General features: G+C 50.0%; 6 protein-coding genes across 6 annotated transcripts; 2 read left to right on the top strand and 4 right to left on the bottom strand.

Moving 5' to 3' along the window:
- Window positions 1-1,344: 1,344 nt before the first annotated feature.
- Window positions 1,345-8,178, top strand: N7516_010968 (putative SNF2 family helicase; the record flags this gene model as incomplete). Its single annotated transcript, XM_057223686.1, has 7 exons — window positions 1,345-1,654; window positions 1,968-2,106; window positions 2,164-2,919; window positions 2,995-3,230; window positions 3,262-3,958; window positions 3,987-7,823; window positions 7,890-8,178. 7 exons carry the CDS (start codon window positions 1,345-1,347, stop codon window positions 8,176-8,178), a joined length of 6,264 nt encoding a protein of 2,087 aa, XP_057068826.1.
- Window positions 8,179-9,864: 1,686 nt separating this feature from the next.
- On the top strand, window positions 9,865-10,552 carry N7516_010967 (putative metalloproteinase; the record flags this gene model as incomplete). The annotated part of the gene is made up of 2 exons (XM_057223685.1): window positions 9,865-10,465; window positions 10,521-10,552. 2 exons carry the CDS (start codon window positions 9,865-9,867, stop codon window positions 10,550-10,552), a joined length of 633 nt encoding a protein of 210 aa, XP_057068825.1.
- Window positions 10,553-12,738: 2,186 nt separating this feature from the next.
- N7516_010966 (complex I 24 kDa subunit family protein) lies at window positions 12,739-13,703 on the bottom strand (the record flags this gene model as incomplete). The annotated part of the gene is made up of 3 exons (XM_057223684.1): window positions 12,739-13,137; window positions 13,193-13,483; window positions 13,584-13,703. The coding sequence occupies 3 exons, from the start codon at window positions 13,701-13,703 to the stop codon at window positions 12,739-12,741; spliced, it is 810 nt and encodes a 269-aa protein (XP_057068824.1).
- Window positions 13,704-14,041: 338 nt separating this feature from the next.
- N7516_010965 (uncharacterized protein) lies at window positions 14,042-14,383 on the bottom strand (the record flags this gene model as incomplete). Its single annotated transcript, XM_057223683.1, has 1 exon — window positions 14,042-14,383. One exon carries the CDS (start codon window positions 14,381-14,383, stop codon window positions 14,042-14,044), a length of 342 nt encoding a protein of 113 aa, XP_057068823.1.
- A 1,083-nt stretch (window positions 14,384-15,466) lies between these two features.
- Window positions 15,467-16,534, bottom strand: aah1 (adenosine deaminase; the record flags this gene model as incomplete). The annotated part of the gene is made up of 1 exon (XM_057223682.1): window positions 15,467-16,534. One exon carries the CDS (start codon window positions 16,532-16,534, stop codon window positions 15,467-15,469), a length of 1,068 nt encoding a protein of 355 aa, XP_057068822.1.
- Window positions 16,535-16,977: 443 nt separating this feature from the next.
- On the bottom strand, window positions 16,978-18,273 carry N7516_010963 (L-threonylcarbamoyladenylate synthase; the record flags this gene model as incomplete). The annotated part of the gene is made up of 1 exon (XM_057223681.1): window positions 16,978-18,273. The coding sequence occupies one exon, from the start codon at window positions 18,271-18,273 to the stop codon at window positions 16,978-16,980; it is 1,296 nt and encodes a 431-aa protein (XP_057068821.1).
- Between the last annotated feature and the right edge of the window lie 565 nt (window positions 18,274-18,838).

The raw sequence follows: 18,838 nt of genomic DNA, 5'->3' as shown, positions 1-18,838 counted from the left end.
TACAACCCAACACTGTTTAGATGGTTCTAGCAGGGTATATAAAACCCCTGCATTTCTAGTTTAATCAACAAGAGCAATTCTTCCTCTGCTTTCTCCCACACAGTAGTAATCTAAATCAATGGATTGCTCAACAGGCTATGAAGCCATCTTTCAACCCCTGAATCATTCATCAATTTCATCAAGCTGGGGTAGCTAGCCTAAGAATAGGCTTAGCTACCCCCGGCTCTACCTAAAAGCGTATTAGCTTAGGGAAAGACTACCACTTTTTTCGATCATCGAGGATACTATCCCGAGATCTACATTCATTCATTCTCTAGTGTTATTTACCTTGCAAGAGTGCGATTATAAAAATACTATTTCATGATCAAGATCGGACCGCGCAACTATCTTAAATATATCGTTAACTACCAATTCGGGATAGTAGCTAGAGCCAAAGCTAGAGCCAGAGCGAGTTACCAATACTAGCGCCAATGCCAATACTAATGCTAGTTCTAGTTCTATACGAATAACGATAAAGTTTTGTACGCCAGATACCGATGCTTTAAGAGGAATTGGTTAGAAAGAAACCCATGGAAAACGACACCGATTTGATGCTCAATCTTGGGGGGGATGTGTTGAACAATCAATCTCCCATGCAGGCATGCATGTTTGCTATAACTGAGCAATGTTTAGATGGTTTTAGCAGGGTATATAACCCCCTGCATTTTTAGTTTAATCAATTAATAATTCTTCCTCTGCTCTCCCCCCACATAGTAGTAATCTAGTTCAACAGGTTGCTTGCTCAACACAAGTATTGATATCGTAGTCCCGGAACGGGTGTACTCCTCGGTGTGGGCGCAGTTGAGCGCCCCAGAGTATACACACTTGGTTACCGCCGGCAGCAGTATATCCCAGCGCAGGTGTACGTCTCAGCGCAGGTCATCGTCGTCACATGCTGTCGCGCCGAATCGGGCGGGAGTGAATGGGGTGGGAATAGGCGACTGTCGCATTGTGTGCCTACCTATTCCGACGAGACGAGACGAGACGATGTCATCGTGCCCCGACGAGACGAGACACGATGTCATCGTTGCCTGGCCAGCACGCATATAGGCCTGTCACGTCCCCTTCTGTTGTTCTTCTCTTTTTTTCCCCTCCCACCTTTCACAACAATCACCGCTCTTCCATTGAATTGCATGCTTCTTGCTTCTTTGCTTCGTGCTTTCAAGCGGTGACTAGGTCATCTGCACACTGTTTCTACCTCGGTTTCCGAGGTTTTTTCGGCGTGTTCCCCTTCTTTGACTGGATCTCCAGTATCATCTAAACTCCGACCACCTTATCTTCTCTCCCCCTCCACCAACGCAGGTCATGGCGTCAAAGGGGGTTACTCAGCAGCAGTCGGCGGTTGGTTTGGCAACGGATGATCAGGAGCCTAGGGCCCGGGCCGATGAGATTCCTGAGCTGCGGCGGGGATTCCCGATCCCTCGGGGTCGGTATCTAGCCAGTGACCTCCCGCCTCTGCATACGCTGACAGAAATTTTCGCTGACATGGCATCGAACGCCCTGAAAATGGGATTCGAGCATGTCCTCAGACGGCTCGGCAGTCGACCACTTCGGGTGGCGACAATGTGTTCAGGAACGGAAGCCCCGCTTCTAGCCCTGGAATTGATTCAGACGGGTAAGTACAGTGCAGTGTTGTCTTTATTTTTGTCTCATGTCTTCTCTCCATTTGTTTGTTTGTTGCTTCGATGTTCAAGGTGCTTGTGGGTGGTTCCACGGTTGAGGTCACCTCAGTCGCGCGTTCAAGTCACATGTCTCCTCCCTTGCCCTAATTTCCTTACCTTGACTTGACTTTGGCTTCAGTCTGGTATTGATATCTCATTTGTTTCATATTCACCTGATTCTCACCTTTCTCTCTGATATCTCTCACTTTTTGCTTGGTTCCCACCCGGAAAGTGATCATGGAGCAATTGCTAATATTACCTCGACAGGTTTGGCAGAGGCCCAGCAACTACGGGTCTCGCACGCTTTCAGCTGCGAGATAGTTCCGTTCAAGCAATCATACATTGAACGGAACTTCCGCCCCCCTATCCTCTTTCGGGACATCACCGAACTTGGAGGGGACGTGGCGTAAGTACCTCTTCACCATCATCTGACTTGATTCTCATACTGACTATGACTTTACAGGCGGACCGCCTACGGGTCATCGGAAGTGATTCCCGGTGACCTCGACATCTTAGTTGCTGGAACTGCCTGTGTCGATTTCTCTCCGTTGAACAACCGCAAGAAGACGCTGCAGGAAGGCGGCGAGTCGGGAGCGACGTTCGACGGTCTCTTGCGGTACGCGGAGAGATATCGGCCCCGAATGGTCATCCAGGAGAATGTCCGGAATGCTCCCTGGGATCAGATGAAGGGAAAGTGGGAGGAGCTCGGATACATGTCGGTTTGTGTCAATGTCGACACAAAGCATTACTACATCCCGCAGACACGCGAGCGCGGGTACATGGTGGTCATTGACAAGCGCCGCTTGGAAGCAGCGGGCCTGCTTGGAGGCCCCATGGACCAGAGTGGCATTGAAAATGTCACTCAACGCGTTTGTGAGCTCGCTGGTCAATTCAAACGGCCAGCGAGTGCGCCGGTGGGGTTGTTCTTGCTGAGTGATGACGACCGCCGACTCGAGCTCATCGAGATGAGAGCCCGCCTTGAGTCCAGAAGCGAAACGAGCTGGGACCAGTACCAGATTCGTCACGAGCGGCACCGTGGCGAACTGGAACTAGGCATCGAGAGGCCAATCACTCGATCCCTGCCCGGAGTCAACGATCTGAAGGCACCGGAATTCTACTGGCACCGTTTCTGGAAAACGCAGCCGGAGAGAGTGTGGGAGACTGCAGATATGAATTTCTTGAAGAAGATGTTGCAGGACTACGACATGAACTTCAAGGAGTAAGTTTTTCAATCTTCTCTCACTTCAGTTTCACTTTCACTTCAGGAATATTTTACTAACAGTTCACTTCACAGGCGTTGGATCGACTTGTCTCAGGGAGTCGATCGAGGGAACGACAGTCTTGCCGGGTCCGGGATCGCGGGGTGCCTGACGCCGAAGGGCATCCCATTTGTGACCACCCGGGGGGGGGCCCGTATCTGGCACGGAAGCCCTCTCGTTGCAAGGTCTTCCTCTCGATCGAATGCTACTCACGAGAGAAACCCAAGCCGATTTGATGGACATGGCAGGAAATGCAATGACGAGTACAGTCGTGTGTGCAATCATGCTGGCTGGTCTGATAGCCGTGCATGAGATTCTTGACGATGATGAGGGGGGTTCAACCAACCCCGGCGACGCGGAGGCCAAGTCCCTTCTCGTCCCTAGCGAGGTCCACAGCCTTGTGAGAAGCAACTTCCAAATCGCCGAAGCCCCCCTTGTCGACCATTCTGTTCTCAACGCCAAGGCAGCGAGCAGCGTTCTGTGTTGTTCCTGCGAGAGACAGACTGGGGTTCAAGATTCAATCTTCAGTTGCACACTGTGCGGACATACCGCTTGCAAATCCTGCCGTGGAAATCCCACGCATTCGTATCTGCGTGTTTCCCCACTTTCTCGACAAAAGCCGTCTGAGTTTATAGCGAATTTGAAGGGACTTGTTCCCATGAAGCTTATGCTGTCTGGTTTGTCCGAGTTGGACTTCGAGACTTTTAGAACCCTTTACCCTACCGACAACCTCCCCCAGTTTTGGCCCGACTTTATTCTGTGCGTGAAGGCAGCTGTGACCGACGTCTTCCGGTTTTACGAGATCAAGCGCGGAAGAAAATGGCGAGTCGTTTATGATGGCACGCACTCCAGCTTGTTCCTTGACATCGGTCCGGACTCCATCCAATGGCTTTTGTACGCAAAGCCCCCCCAAGTCCGCGAGCACAAGAAGCGTCATCCGACAAGTGCTAGCCAAGCCAATCGCCAGAATGAGTCCCACCTCTGGGTCGTTTGTCGGGGGTACATGGGAAGTTTGTTCACCCGTTAGCACCCCATTCTCACTTCATATTTCTGGCCGAGGAAGCCGAGTCCGCTCATTCCAATCCGAGTGCGGTCTCCAAGCTGCCAGATTTGTTGATTCGAAAGTTTGGGACAGTATTCTCGTTGAAGGATCCAGTCAAGATGTCGCAGTTCTTGATCACGACGTCCGAGGAACCTACGAATTCCTCCCTGACTGTGGAACAGCGCTTGGTGCATTGTACAGAAAACAAGCCACCGCCCATGCGCCCCCAATGTTCTTATTCCTTGACCCAACGAAGACTGGACCCCCTGATGAAGATGCCTGTGTGTTTGCTCTTGACCACAGCCGCCTTCCTGGATACGACGTGAGAATGACGATCGCCGAGTTATCACCAGCTTGGAGATCATTGGATGTCACCCTGGATTCGAAAGATGTAACAGCGTTCTGCCGTCGATGGGCCGAGGCCCCCAAAGCGCAGTTGAACCATTGTCCTGCCGAGCAGATCATCCTCCGCACATTGCAACCAGGAACCCAAGTCTCGTTTGAAAACCAGCACTGTCATAATGCTTGTATTACCCTTACCTCATTGTCAGCAACTGCAGCGATTCTCAACCTACCTCACGCAAATTCCGACTGGCAAGCCTGGAATCCCGATGTCTCCATGAGAGAATTGAAAGGTCTCGCCTGGTTGTTCCCAAAGATTGCCGCGTGGTCCGAATTTGAAGACTGGAACGAAATCATCCGTCTGGACTGTGCAGAGTCAAATGGCAATTGCAACACCTGCAACCCACCCACCCCAAGTATCCTCTGGGGTCGCGACAACAAAGGCCGAATCATCCCATATGAGAATCCCCAGGACGCTGCCGTCTACGAGCGTGCTATCAAAAACCGACCCTCGCCATTCTTGGTCTTCAGACGAATCAACGAACATGGAGACGCTGAATTGCGTTTCACCCTCAATGTTCAAGCTCTGACACACCAGGCACATGGAAAATTGGTTGGCACCGCAAGCCGCGAGACAGTCACATCTCGCTGGCGACTTATTCCTCATGCGTACGACATGGCTCAAAAAACCCCTGATATGAGTCAAGCCACCCCTGACAGGTTTACTTTGAAGGGCAACGAGAACTGCAGTCCTTCGCCACAACCTCCCAACTTCAAATTTCAACTGCGTGAGGAACAGCTTCAATCATTGAGCTGGATGATTTCACAAGAAGCAGAAAACATGGAACCATTCATGGAAGAGGAAGTTGAAGAATCCATCCTCCCCTTGATGCCCTGGCGCGCTGAAGCCAAAGCGACAATGCCAAAAGCTGTTCGCGGTGGCGTGCTAGCTGACGAGGTTGGATATGGCAAGACAGCCATCATTCTTGGTCTCATCGACGCGCAGTATGAAAGCGACACCAAACCCCAAGAGGACGACGGGCTGATCCCAACAAAAGCAACCTTGATCATCGTACCCAACAACGTTCTCAGGCAGTGGGTTTCGGAGATCAAGAAGTTCCTCGCAGGGAAATACAAAGTTTTGGTGATAAATTCATTCAACAACCCCACCATCCGGGATGTCGAAGATGCAGATATCGTGATTTTGTCATGGACTACATTGGCAAGCGATGGGTACTGCAGCCGACTTCAACGATTTACCGGAACACCCCGGGCTCCCGCAAAATCGAGCGGAGGAACAGGTCGAAATTTCGATAGCTGGTTCCACGACGCTCGTGCTTCCTTGCGGGAGTCCGTTGACATATTGAGAACAGAAGGGCCTGAGGCGATGCTCCAGCAATTGGAGGCCAGACGTCGCCGAGTTCAAGAGACACAGGCCGACTTCACCTACGTGCCCTCTCGACGCCTCCGTGGCCAGGCATTCGCTGATGCTAATAATGGTCGTGACGAGTCTAATGCAGAAGCACAAGCCGGAGATGGTTTGAACTCCGAGGCTGACGCCGGGTTGAATGGATCTGGTGCATCTGGTGTTGGACACTCGACCGGAACAGCGAGTTCTGTGGGCCAGCGGAAGCGGAGGCACAGTAGCAAGCCAGTGGAAGGTCCAGACGGAAAGCGACAAAAAAGCGAGTCGACAGACCCGGCAGGAGTGACCGATGACAAAGAGGAACGTCCAGCCGGAACGCGACAAAAGCGCGAGTCGACAGACCCGGCGGGAGTGACCGATGACAAACAGGAACGTCCAGCCGGAAAGCGACAAAAACGCAAATCGACAGACCCGGCAGAAGTGACCGATGACAAACAGGAACGTGAAGACAGACCAACAGCCGTGACGGATGACCGCAAGGAGTTTGGTATCAAAAAGAACTCCCAGCAACAATGGCGCGACATCAAAGCCGGATTCCTTCACGCTTTCAAGTTCAACCGTTTGGTTATCGACGAATACACATACGCCGGAGAAGAAAGACATACATCCCTGGTCTCATTGCAGGCACGCTCCAAATGGATCCTTTCTGGGACGCCAGGTCTTGATGAATTTGCCGACATCAAGAGTATTGCGCGTTACCTTGGTGTACATCTTGGTGTGGATGACGATGGCGATTGCGACAAGCCGACGCAGAACCAAAGACTACGAGATATCCGGAAGAGTCACACAGCAGTCGAGGCATTCCAATATTACCAGGCACCCCACAGCAATGCCTGGTACCGAAATCGCCGAGAACATGCCCAAAGATTCCTGGACCGGTTTGCGCGTCAGAACTTCGCACGTATCGCACACATTCCAGTGATACCACACATTGTCATCACCGAACAGTCGCCCGACGAAAAGACAGCGTACGATACGTTGTTCCGAGCCGTCAAAGAAAACAAGAGACGAATCCCTGGTCCCCTGAACACCATTTTATCCAAGAGCCAGTTCCCCCAGGAGGCTCTCATCATGTCCTGCGTCACAAGTCAAATCGGACAGCCTCAATGGAACCTCGACAAATGCCTCAAAGGCTCGGTGAACGACAAAAAGAAATCTGACGAGATGTGGGCTAAAGTGGAATCGATCACTCGACAGGCAGCGACTGTTTGGTATAGCCATCTGAAGAATACCAATCCCAAAGACTGGCAGGACGCCCTGAATGGCGTTGCCAAGGTTGATTTCGGGGACCTGGAACTCAACCAAAGATTCAACGATCTCTTAAAGACAATCGTCGAGACATTCACCGAGTGGGTATTCGTTTACGAACACCGTCCAATCGGCGATTTGCTCCAGGCGCGACGCCAAAAGGCACAGAACGCGAAGAATGGCAACACAGCCACTGGAGAATCGGTTTGGACTGCTGTCGAAAAAGCATTGTCCGCTGAAGCCACCTCTCTCTTGAAGCAACTCCTCGACATTGATCGCGAATACCGATTCTACACACATCTGGCGACGATCCAAACCGTTGGGATCCCACCATGCGAAAACTGCAAGATCAATTTGCACGAAAAAGAAGATGTCAACGTTCTCAAAACCTGCGGTCACCTCCTCTGCACAGTTTGTCTTCACACCGCGAGCAACCAATCACGCAAACCCTGCCCCGTTTTTGGATGCAGCGCCCACATTGTCCAATCCAAGATTGTGCCCGGTGAAACCCTCGTCGGCGAAGACCAAACAATCCCGAGTACCAAGCTCAACAAGCTTGTTGAAATCATCCGCAGTGTCCCAGAGGACGAACTTGTTATCATCTTCGTGCAAGCCAGCCATCTGTTGCCCGTTGCATCGAATGCGCTCGACGCAGCCGACATCGACCACCGCATGGTCACAGCCAACAACTTGAAGGGAATCGGCGATTTCACTGATCCGCCCAAACCAAAGAAGGGTGAAACCGAAGCACCTTCTAGACCAAAGGCTTTGATCTTGAATCTCGGAAACTCCATGGCAGCTGGACTGTAAGTTGTCGCCCTTTCTGCTATTTTCTGTCATTCTTTGTTTGCAAGATTACTAATCCGATTTAGGAACCTTCAATGCGCAAACCACGTCATCTTCCTGTGCCCCTATTTCGCCTCCTCTGAGCACGAATACCAAGCCGGCATGACCCAGGCAATTGGACGTGCTCGGCGCTTCGGACAAAAGCGCGCAGTCCATACTTATCATATGCTGGTGAAAAACACATACGAAGTCAACATCTTCCAACAAGCTCAGTCAGGCAAACTCGTTGAGCGCCAAGGTGTTCCTGTGTTAGTCCCAGAGGGACAGGTATTGCCAGAGGACGTGGCAATGGAAGGGGAGGAGCTGCCAGAGTAGGCCCGGGTCGGGCCTACTGGAAGGGCGGCGGGCAGGTGCAGGCACCTGCCCGTCGCCCTTTTTTTCGCTATATATTTAAATTCGCCGGTCGACATGGATGACACGGATGAATAAATTCATGTATGATTCATGTACAACAACCAACCTCAACCAACCTCAGAAACTTACTTAGTTACTTAGTAACTTAGTACACAGACTTAGTAACTATGTTGTAGTTACACGGTGTCATCTGTGATCTACCCATCTTTTCTCTTATTGTAGGCCCCAATGTATTCTACCAAGTTCACTGCATACACATAGTAAATGCACAGCGCATATACAACATGGCTTCATGACCGATCTTCCCCGTGCTTCCGTTGTATGTTGTATGTATTATGCTTATGCCACCATTTAAGTTCCTTCTCAAGGTTATCAAGTTCATTATCATCATCATCAAGTCCCGTGTCCCGTAATCACGATACTGGTAGAACCACCTGGGCATGATAAGAACAATGACGATGAGGAAAGTTGAAGATCCCCATCCCTTGTCAAAACCCAAAGCCGATTTTGCTGCCTCTTTTTCGGCATTCTCCACACACGTACAACATAGTTACCGAAGTATCTAAACATCAATTTCGGGTTCTATGATATCTAGAACTACTCCGTACCGGTCATGAGACTCCATCCCTAGACAGGCAGCAATATTCAGGTTTGATAACTCATTTCATCAAAAGTTCTCCACGGAAAAGCATGTACAACATAGAAAGGGTTTCAGATTTCGATCTCCATGGGACGAACACGCTAAATACACTAAATCGTGAACTAAGTGTTTCAGACTAAAACACCCAACTAGTCCTCTTTTGGTCAATCAAGGGTTCAAATGAAGTGTCAAACTACATTGTAGAAAATTGTTGCCTCTGAACAACTTGTTTTAGAGATCTCAGAGACTGGAAGTTTTTCTGATCCTGGCAGGTATTTCACGTCCTGCGCAAATGAACTATGTATGTTGTAACTAGTTCCTTGTCTCATAGTTGTAAATGAATATTGTTACCCCTTTAGTATATATAGGAGTAACCTACAACATAGGGCTGGCTGCTGCCACGGGGTGAGATCCTCACATGTGGTGGAGTATGTTTCTTGAGACAGGGGAGTCTTGGCTGTCATCTCGTTGCAGTGGAGAGGAGGAAACGCGGCTGATGTGGGGTGACTACAGGATACAACAATACAGGCGACATGTAGGTATCTGTTTTGATTTCTTGTATGAGCCGCAATGTTCGTGCCAGACGTGCCCATAACACGTTCTATGGAGTACAACATAATTTCTTGATAGCAGACACGACTCAATCATGGCCTTCTTACGGTATCTAACTATGTTATATTGACATGATCGGCACTCCGACAGTGAAACACGGGGTGAAAAATCTACAGAAGGATTAACGAAACATAATGAAACGGCTAGAGCTATGTTTGTATGTCTGTGACCGTTTTAAGTGATCTACTATGTTGTACTTTATAAAAGGTCGAGGTCGGGGCGCTCTGTTGATAGATCATCCTCTCCTTAACAGACGTCTTTCTTTCTACCTCCTATACTCTCTTTATAACTAAGCCCTGGTGGCCGTCATTCATTATCTTTTAGTCAATCGTTTACCAAACCAGACTTCTATTCTTCTATTTGTATAACCAAATCTCTTTCATCTAATCATCAACATGCGTTTCTTCCAAACCCTTGTCGCCCTCCCTCTCATCGCAGGCGCCGTCGCCAGCCCTCTGGAGACACGAGCTACCCTTGAAAACTGCTCTGATGAGAGAGCCGAAATGATCGACAACGCACTCGCTCGCGCCGCAAAGATGGCCCACGCCGGTGCCAACCTCATCCGCAGCGAGTCAGAGTACTCCAACAACCTCTTCCAGAGCTTCTTCAAGACCAGCGATGCGCAGGCTCGCAACCGCGTCGCCGGTGTCTTGGACAAGATCGCCACGGAGGCCACGGACGGGAGCAAGGGTGTCGTGAGCTACTATTGCACTCCGGATGGCATCAAATGCATTGACAACCACTCTTTCACCATGACTGCTTATGGCGAGACGGATGGAACTTACGGGAGAATCAGGACTTGCCCTGCGTACTTCACCAAGTTCCCTGCCTCGTCGGACGGCTGTGGTGTTCTGGATCAGGCTACCTCTAGCTTGCACGAGATGGCTCATACCAAGGGCATCTTTGGTCCTGAGACTTACGGTTATGAGGAAGTGCACGGGTTGAGCTCTTCTGCCGCTCTTGAGAATGCTGAGAGCTATGCTTTCTTCTCCAAGTGTAAGTTTCTCCATTGTTCACATGGAAATGGTATATCGCTAACGTTGTTGCTAAGCTGCTTTCCTCGACTGCGCTGTCACCAACTAAGCAGATTTCTTTGGGGAGAACAATTGTGTCATAGAGCGCTTGTTAAGGCGAACCCAGGAGTAGAGTCGAGATTGCATTTTGTTATTGTTAGGAGAGGTCGGAGTGGAGGTCGGAGTGCATGGTGCAATGTGGGGTTGATTGATGGTTAAAGAAGCTAAGCTACAGAAGCTAAGAAAGTGATTAAGAAATCTGACACACCTCACGAACATGGAACCATCGACTTGTGTGCGTGTGTACCCCGACGAAGAAGCAAATCTAGTTGTTGAAGAGGTTGTTGTAGTGTACAACGGGGTTTCCAAGAAGAGTATTGGTTGTAGTGGGCTTGTTGGTGGTAGTGGAAGTTGAAGCCGAGTATTGACCGCATGCGTTAACTGACTTGAGTTAGCGGGGTTCCGGAAGCCGAGAGCGCATTTGAGTGCTGAAGACCACGGTGCGAAGTTAGATTGGTCGGTAAGGGTAGGGACGAGCTCTAAGAGCTTTGGCTCTGCGAAGCTGATTGCTGAAGATATTTTGACGAATAGGGTACGTCGAATAGAGAGACACGTATTGCTGTACGTCATAGGCGAGGCAACTGTGATTGTATAGGATGAAGAATCTGTGCAATGGATATGTTGAGATCATTTGTATGTGTTTGTAGGGTGGTCGGGTCGGTGATGTTGATAACGGCGTCGATGGAGGGGTCGATGGAGGGGTCGATGATAAGGCCGATGATGATGAAAATAAGCTGAATAGAGCATCCAGGGGCTCATGACCTGTGAAGAGAGGTCTTGTGGACGTCGAAGTGTGTGGTGCAATGTGAGGTTGAGAGTTGGTTAAAGAAGGAAGTTAAGCTACAGAAGCTAAGAAGGAGACTGAGAAATCTGACAGTTACCCTTAGCGGCCAGCTCTCGTTTATTTCGTCACAACGTACAGATCTATCGATCTCGCTTCAGCCCAATCTCTCTATGAGGACTGCATACACACTTTGTATAACTAACTACCATAACATCTATACTAGGAATTCCGTAACTGCCCAAAGGAGCTAAAGACCTGAGGCCTCTCGGCATGGTATACAAGGGCTCTTGTAGCTTCATTTTCTTCATTTTCTCTTCTCTTTCTTATTGGATGCAGATATTGCTTTTATACAGCGGAGTAATACGTTGAGGTAGTATCCATCGATATATTGGTACTATGTTACTGTTATTGCCTTAGGCCTTCAATTTATGCCTCAGGCATCAACCCCTCACTAGTGGGCTGGTCCCAACTCTCTCCCTCCACACTTTCTGGCATACGTACACCTTGTAGATGCCACAGCAACTTACCTATACCCACTATTGGACACTTTGAAACAATACTTATACCCAGGGGAAACAATGGAACTTTGGTTTTTACTCGGCTATGTTGAAACTCGGGACCGGTTTTGACTTAATGAGGGAGGTTGAGATGCGTATGTACATAGTTATGTAGTCCTAAAGAAACTTAGAGCCTAACATACATATACCGCTACGGCGACTATCGGCTTCTTATCTTATGCACTAACTGGCGAGTGGTTAAATATATTATACAATCACACAGGTGCACCCGTGAACAGCCCTGGGGGTTACCTACATGGCGGCCTGAGTTGACACGGGATGGAGCGCCTGCTGTGAAACATTTGCATGAACTAGTTGGGCAGGTAAGTAAACACGAATAGCGTAGAGCTTAGGCAGGTAGCCCTAACTCAGCCAGTCAGCAGAGAATGTCCAAGTGGATATCTCATACCATGCATGAGTTTCCGCATATAACCAGTAGAAACGAGTACTATCCTGCATAGTGTACCCAGGTATCTACAAGCTCAACATCCAGTATAAGAAAAGGAGGAAATGAAAAAAAAATCTGCGATTGGTCCTGCCGATATCCCACAGCGACTGGGCCAGATCTGCAACCGGGCTCACGCCAAGTAAGAGCTAGGAACAAACGTACTGTACATGGTATGTTGTAGACAGACAAAAAAATAGGACGCCTCAAGAGTGGTTATCATTCAAGGCGCCTTAGGGCGAAGGGCGCAGTGGCCTCTAATCATTCCTAGGCTTGACCGCAGTGCCCCAAGGCGGCTTTTGCTCGTCCATTCGAAAAAAAAACACAACCATTATAATATCCTCCCCATCCGGAATTGACCCACGGCAATGAAGAGCTCCTTTTAATAATCATTCCTTCTTTTTGCTCTTCTATTGCTTGGGTGCGGCGTCCAATGCATTGTCCTGGCGCATCATAGTCTCCGGGTTCCACACTACCTCAGTCAGGTTGGTCAGGCCGGCGCTGTTCTCGCAGGTATCGCGCCCGCTCAGCGGGCCGGGGGCGGGAATCTTGGTGCCGGCACCGGCACCGGTAGCAGTGGCGGAGTCCTTGAGGGCAGTCAGGATGGTCTTGATGGACTCCGGGGTCAGGTCCTCGTAGTAGTCATCGTTAATCTGAACCATCGGGGCGTTGACACAAGCGCCCAGGCATTCGACTTCGATGTATGTGAAGAGGCCATCCTCGGTGGTGTGGCCGGGAGTGATTCCGAGGTGTTCGGTAATGGCCTGGACAATGGCGGTACTACCGCAGCCGCCGAGCTGGCATGGGGTCTGGATGATTCAGAATTAGGAAGAACAGGAAATAGGTTTGTTTTCAGGTGCTTACCGTGGTGCAGATCTGCACGAAGTACTTGCCAACCGGCTCGCGGTTGTACATGGTGTAGAAGGTCGCAACCTCGTAAACGCGCATTGGGGGCATCTCGAGCATGCGAGCGACCTCGTTCATGACGCTGATGCTGGTGAAGCCGTGCTGGCGCTGACCAAGGTCAAGCAGGGGCATGACAGCAGCCTTCTTGTACTGGGGAGGGTAGCGCTTGAGGATCTCATCGGCGAGTGTGAGGTTCTGCTCGGAAAACTTGAACGGGAGGGTCGGGTTGTTGTTGGGCTTGTTGCGGTGCTATTGGAGACAATCACAGTCAGTATATGGATCTTTGATTCTCCAATCCTGAGACGTAATTGGCGCTTAAAGCACAGGAGGGGTCGAAAGGAATACGCACCACCGAAAGGGAGTCGCTGAACCGTTGCGAGCCGGCGGAGAAGGCTCTGTATTGGGGTTTGGGGAGCTGGTGAATCAACTGGCGGCCGACCCGCGGGACTGAGAAGAGTTTAGAGGCCATCGCGGGCAATGAGTGAGGGTCAATTGGGGGGAGATGAGGTTGGAGGTTGGAGGAGAAGTCAAGTTGACGAGGCGTTTTACTTGGGGCGGGCCCTGGGCAAATCAGCGTCCAGGGATTACTACCGCCTTACCAATCCGTTGCCATACAGTTGACCCTTCAATGGAATCAACATAACATTCATTTTTGGACACAATCATACTCTCAATTTGTTTTATCGAGACTGGAGATTCTTCGAAATATAGATTGGAAAACTGACAACTGCAGAAAATGATGACTACCGTCCCAATCGCATCAATTTATTGTGCCGCATCCCATCAACCACATCTTCAGTCGACCGACTAAACGTTCTCCATCTTATAAACCTCATAAGCAACCTCCTCATACGGATGCGCCGAGATCAAAGCATCAACTGCATTCAGCATAATGCCCCGGCCAAGGCACATAATCTCAACCCTGACCTCCTCGCACCGTTCCAAAGCCCCGACAGCTCCGACCGCCGGGTCTGCGCCCTCGTTGGGCAGAAACTGGCCCGTGCCAACAGTCTGGAAACAACATTTGGTATATTTACCACCTGGGAATGAACCTGCCCCTGTGGCGAAGATGGCTTCTTTACAGGGCTCCACGTTGGCGGTCGGGACGAAGAAGACAAGTTTGTAGCGGTCTGGAGTGGAGGTGGACATTTTGTGCTTTGAGTGGATGTAGCTCTGTCTGCGGTTTTGTTCGGAGAGATTAAGTAGCCCTGCGCTTTGCTGGGGGTTTGTTCTTGGGTTGATGGCTGCGAAACACGATGCTAGACGCAGGGGATAGGGTTTCTGGGATCGTAGCCGGGTCAGGAAAGTCGACCTCGTAAGGCTTCGGGTACCACAAAGGATGATTTGGAGCATCAAACACTGTGTTATGTAGCAGGGCTGACTGTTAGACATTGGTGCACAAAGTGAGGAGTCGTCTAGACATGGGTCTGACGTGAAGCCTGATTTACAAGGCATCAATGATATCAACTATGTTAATCCACCTCGGAGATTTAGTTATTGGCTATGCCTTGGTGGAAGGCCTTCGAAAAGGATGGCTGAGCTACTTTCCGCAGCACAGCTACCTTGAAGATTTTCTCGTGTCCAGAAGATGGCCTGGAATATTATTCAAATCGAAATTGTTTAAGTGAAAATCCCTCGGTCAAATCTGGCTTCTACGCAGTAGTTGTGATGTTGGACTTGACTAAACCCCCAAACACCAGATTGTTTTCTTTTCAAGAAATTTCCATGCCCATAGATACATATCTATATAAAGCCCTGGATAAGAATACCGTTATTGACTAGACAGATATACTCTTAGTCCCGTAACCCTATGGCTACAGGAATGGACTGATTACGATCAGCATCTGTCAATCCCATTCGGCGTTGGGCTTCGAGTTCTTGCTTCAGTTGGATAAAGCGCCTGTAGAGTCATACAAAACTAGTTAGACTGCAACAGGTTAATTGGACATTGATTGATTGATTGATATCTAACGAAGAAAGCCATGATTTTTACCGCCTATACCATAGCTACAGCATCAACCATAGAATGAGGCGGAAAATATCTGAACAAGAAAGACTGCGAGAAAGGACTGTTAAAACTTAACTTGTTATGTTCCTGGTATATATACTTTGGTTGAAAAATAGTATACAAAAAAAATGTTGAAACATAGGGTATCAGATGCACTGCCCACGCCCACCATAACCACAACCACAACTCCAGCAGAAACCAATACATACACCACCAATTAGAATCTACAGAGAAATAGTGTGCATGCGTGTATACTCGTTGACATGTTCCTCAATACTCGCCAGCATCTCAGCCTTGCGCGAATCATCAATCCAGCTCTCCTGGACACTATTCTCCGCAATAACCCTCCACTCCAACACATTCAGGTTAAAAGCCTCCTGCACAGCGCAGTAGTTATCAAGAATATAACCACCGAAATAAGCAGGATCATCACTGTTAATGGAGAACTTGACCCCAGCCTCCAAGAACCGCCGAATAGGCACCTCCTTCACAGAGGTAACACAGCGCAACCGCACATTCGACAACGGACACACAGTAAGCAGGATATTCTCACGCGCAACACGCTTCATCAACTCCTCATCCTCAACCAGTCGAATACCATGATCGATACGCCGGGCACCAAGCTCAAGCGCAGTACTGATATAAGTCGGATCACCTTCTTCGCCGGCATGCGCCGTGAGCGGGATATTCTTCTGCCCGGCTGACGCATAGATCTCACGGAACATGTCCTTCGGCGGTCCGACTTCTGAAGAAGACCAGCCGAGTCCGTGCACAACCCCAGACTCGAAGTGCTCGTGAGCCACGAACTCCTCATAGACTTCCTTGGCCGATGCGACGGGGAGATGTCGCACGAAACACAGGATTAGCCGTGTGCTCAGGCCGAGCTCGGCCTCGGCGCGCTTGCACCCCTTCGAGAACCCTGTGACGATCGTGTCGTATGGTACACCGCGGCTTTCGTGGACTTGCGGGTCGAAGAAGACTTCGGCGTGGTGGACGCCGTCCGCGTGCGCCTTTTGGAAGTATGCCCAGGCTAAGTCGGCGAAGTCTTCTTCTTTGCGGAGGACGGCCATGCCTTCGAAGTAGAAGTGCAGGAAGTCGTCCAGATTGCTGAAGTGCTCATACCGTTTCTTGAGTGTCTCGACTGAGGTATAGACTGGGTCGGTCGGTAAGGTAATACCATTGCGCGCCGCGAGCTCGAAGATGAGTTCTGGTTCCAGGGTGCCCTCAAGATGGACGTGGTGTTCGCATTTAGGGAGGCCCTTGAGGAAGTCGTGTAGAGGAGATTGACACATTTTTGCGGATTGTAGTGAGGAACTTCTTTTGGATGTGAGGATTTTCAATGTTCTATATCAATGCGGGATAAGCCCGGACGAGTTCTCCTTTTTCCCCCGCTGGCGTCTTGGGGTTATCGTGACTCTTCTTTTTCGTGACACAGTCTAGTTACTATGTAGTATCACCTTTTGAATCCCAAAATTGGTCTCATTCATAAGACTTTCTCCCCGGAGGTCTCCGAATTCCGTGTCAAATGATGATAAACAGGGTTTACTAAACGGCTAAGTCCAAGAGACTCCAATCATAGCTCTATAAACTGCATGCACATAAAATGTTGACCACACACAATATTGTATGCTAAAATATGTTTTAATCTAATATTGATACTTTTAAACGTCTATCTAAACCCCCGAAACCCCTCCGGACTGGAATAAAAGAGAATATATATACCCCATTTTCAAGGCTAAACGCGCATTTCAGCACCAGCGGCCTTTCGTAGCCGGTTCATGACAGCCGCAGCCAGGTCACCCTCACGATCTGACACACCTTCCACGTAGATAACATCGACATCAAGTTCATCTAGCCCGCGTAGGGCAGCAAAGAGACCATGTGCGATAGAAACCGCATCTGAGCCAAGATGGTAATCATATGCCATCTTTGTGCGGCTACTCGTATTTCCATTCTCCAGCACGGGGATCGGGAACCCGATAATATTCTCAATGGGAGAAGACACAGGGCTCATGATATTGGCGATTTGATCTTCCGAGGCAAGCTCCAAGCCAAGTTTCCAGTTCCGCGTGCGAATGATACCAACTTTATGTGCGCCAATGGCTGTATCATTCAAGTCCTTCTGGACATGCTTCCTCACTCCGGCCGGGTTCGATGTTGACTCGAAGAGAACAACCCGTGCCTTCGGCGAATAGTGGCGGTATTTCATGCCCGGTGCGCGTGGAATCTCCTTCACATCTAGCGTGCCATCTTTGTAGCCGACTGCGACATTTTCCCATCCTTCGCATTTCCGGATTTCGTCGATGCCGATGCCGCCGGGGCGCAGAATCGCTGGTGGATTGCATAACCCGTCGACCACAGTGCTTTCGACACCAACGCCGGATGCGCCGCCGTCGAGAATCATCTCTATGCGGTCTTTGAGATCGTGATATACGTGCTGCGCGGTTGTGGGTGATGGTTTGGTGGATGCGTTTGCCGATGGCGCGGCGAGGGGACGGTCTGTTGCGTGGATGAGTAGACGCGCGAGTGGAGAAGAGGGCATGCGGACGCCGAATGTGGTCAGGCTGGAGGTGACCTCTGGCGCCAGTATAGAACCGGATGGGTTAGGTAGAATGATCGTCAGTGCGCCGGGCCAGAATTTATCGATTAGAGGCTTGTAGATCGAGGGGAGGGCGATTGGCGGCGTTTTGGTTGAGTTAGAACTGCCTTCGGAGGTGGGATTAAGGAGACGCTCAAGCATGTCGAGTGAGTCGACATGAACGATCAAGGGGTTGTCTGAGGGCCGCTGTTTGGCGCGGTAGATTCCCTGGACAGAAGCGCTGCGCGTGGCATCGGCGCCTAGGCCATATACTGTCTCGGTAGGGAAGGCGACGGGGACGTCACTTGACCGGAGGAGTTTGGCGGCTTCTTCGATGGCCTGGGACTCGGGTGTTTTTTGATTGCGCTCATTCTCCCACCATTCTGCCAGAGATAAATCACCGGGCCCTTGGCTGAGCCGTTGAACCGGGACAACTCGCGTTTTTGTAGGCATGGTGTTCAAGAATCTGGCACAACTGCGCTGACAGTGGCCGGCAAAAGCGCGAGTGAAAAGCAACGTGATGTTTGAGAAGACCTCAATGACGCACTATTCGGGCGCACACGTTATCAGATGAGGGGCGAAATGATGCCCGAGGGGGTCGGGTTCTGGTTGCGCGGGGCAAAAGTCTCTTTTCTCTTGGCTGTAGGATCCGATGTCTTCTCTAGCGTACACAGTCGACTATCATTCTGCACAATGCCGCCAGAAGCAATAAGAGGTCCTATATGGAAGACCGCGAGAAAATCGGTTCGGGTCATGACGTCGGATGACTCAGCGCATCAGGAACCCTGTCATATCGCCGACGATATTATTGGCAATAGAATTGGAAACATAGGAGTTATTCATGATTCTATGGAGTTGAAATAAATGTAGATGAACCAGTCGAAGCGGGGTTGTGGCTGACCAGCTGGCATAAAGAGACCTAACCAGGCTTGGTATACATCGGCATATCTTGTATGACCTGAGTTGAATCGAATCGACCGAGTCGAATTCAAAGCTCTAGTCTATGTACTCTCGAATG

This window comes from Penicillium verrucosum (genome assembly GCF_028828655.1).
Source record: "Penicillium verrucosum strain IBT 35672 chromosome Unknown utg000005l_segment0_segment0, whole genome shotgun sequence".
In the NCBI taxonomy this organism is placed as follows: domain Eukaryota; kingdom Fungi; phylum Ascomycota; class Eurotiomycetes; order Eurotiales; family Aspergillaceae; genus Penicillium; species Penicillium verrucosum.
Note: the sequence above shows the minus strand (reverse complement) of the source record. Positions and strands in the feature narration are given on the sequence as shown.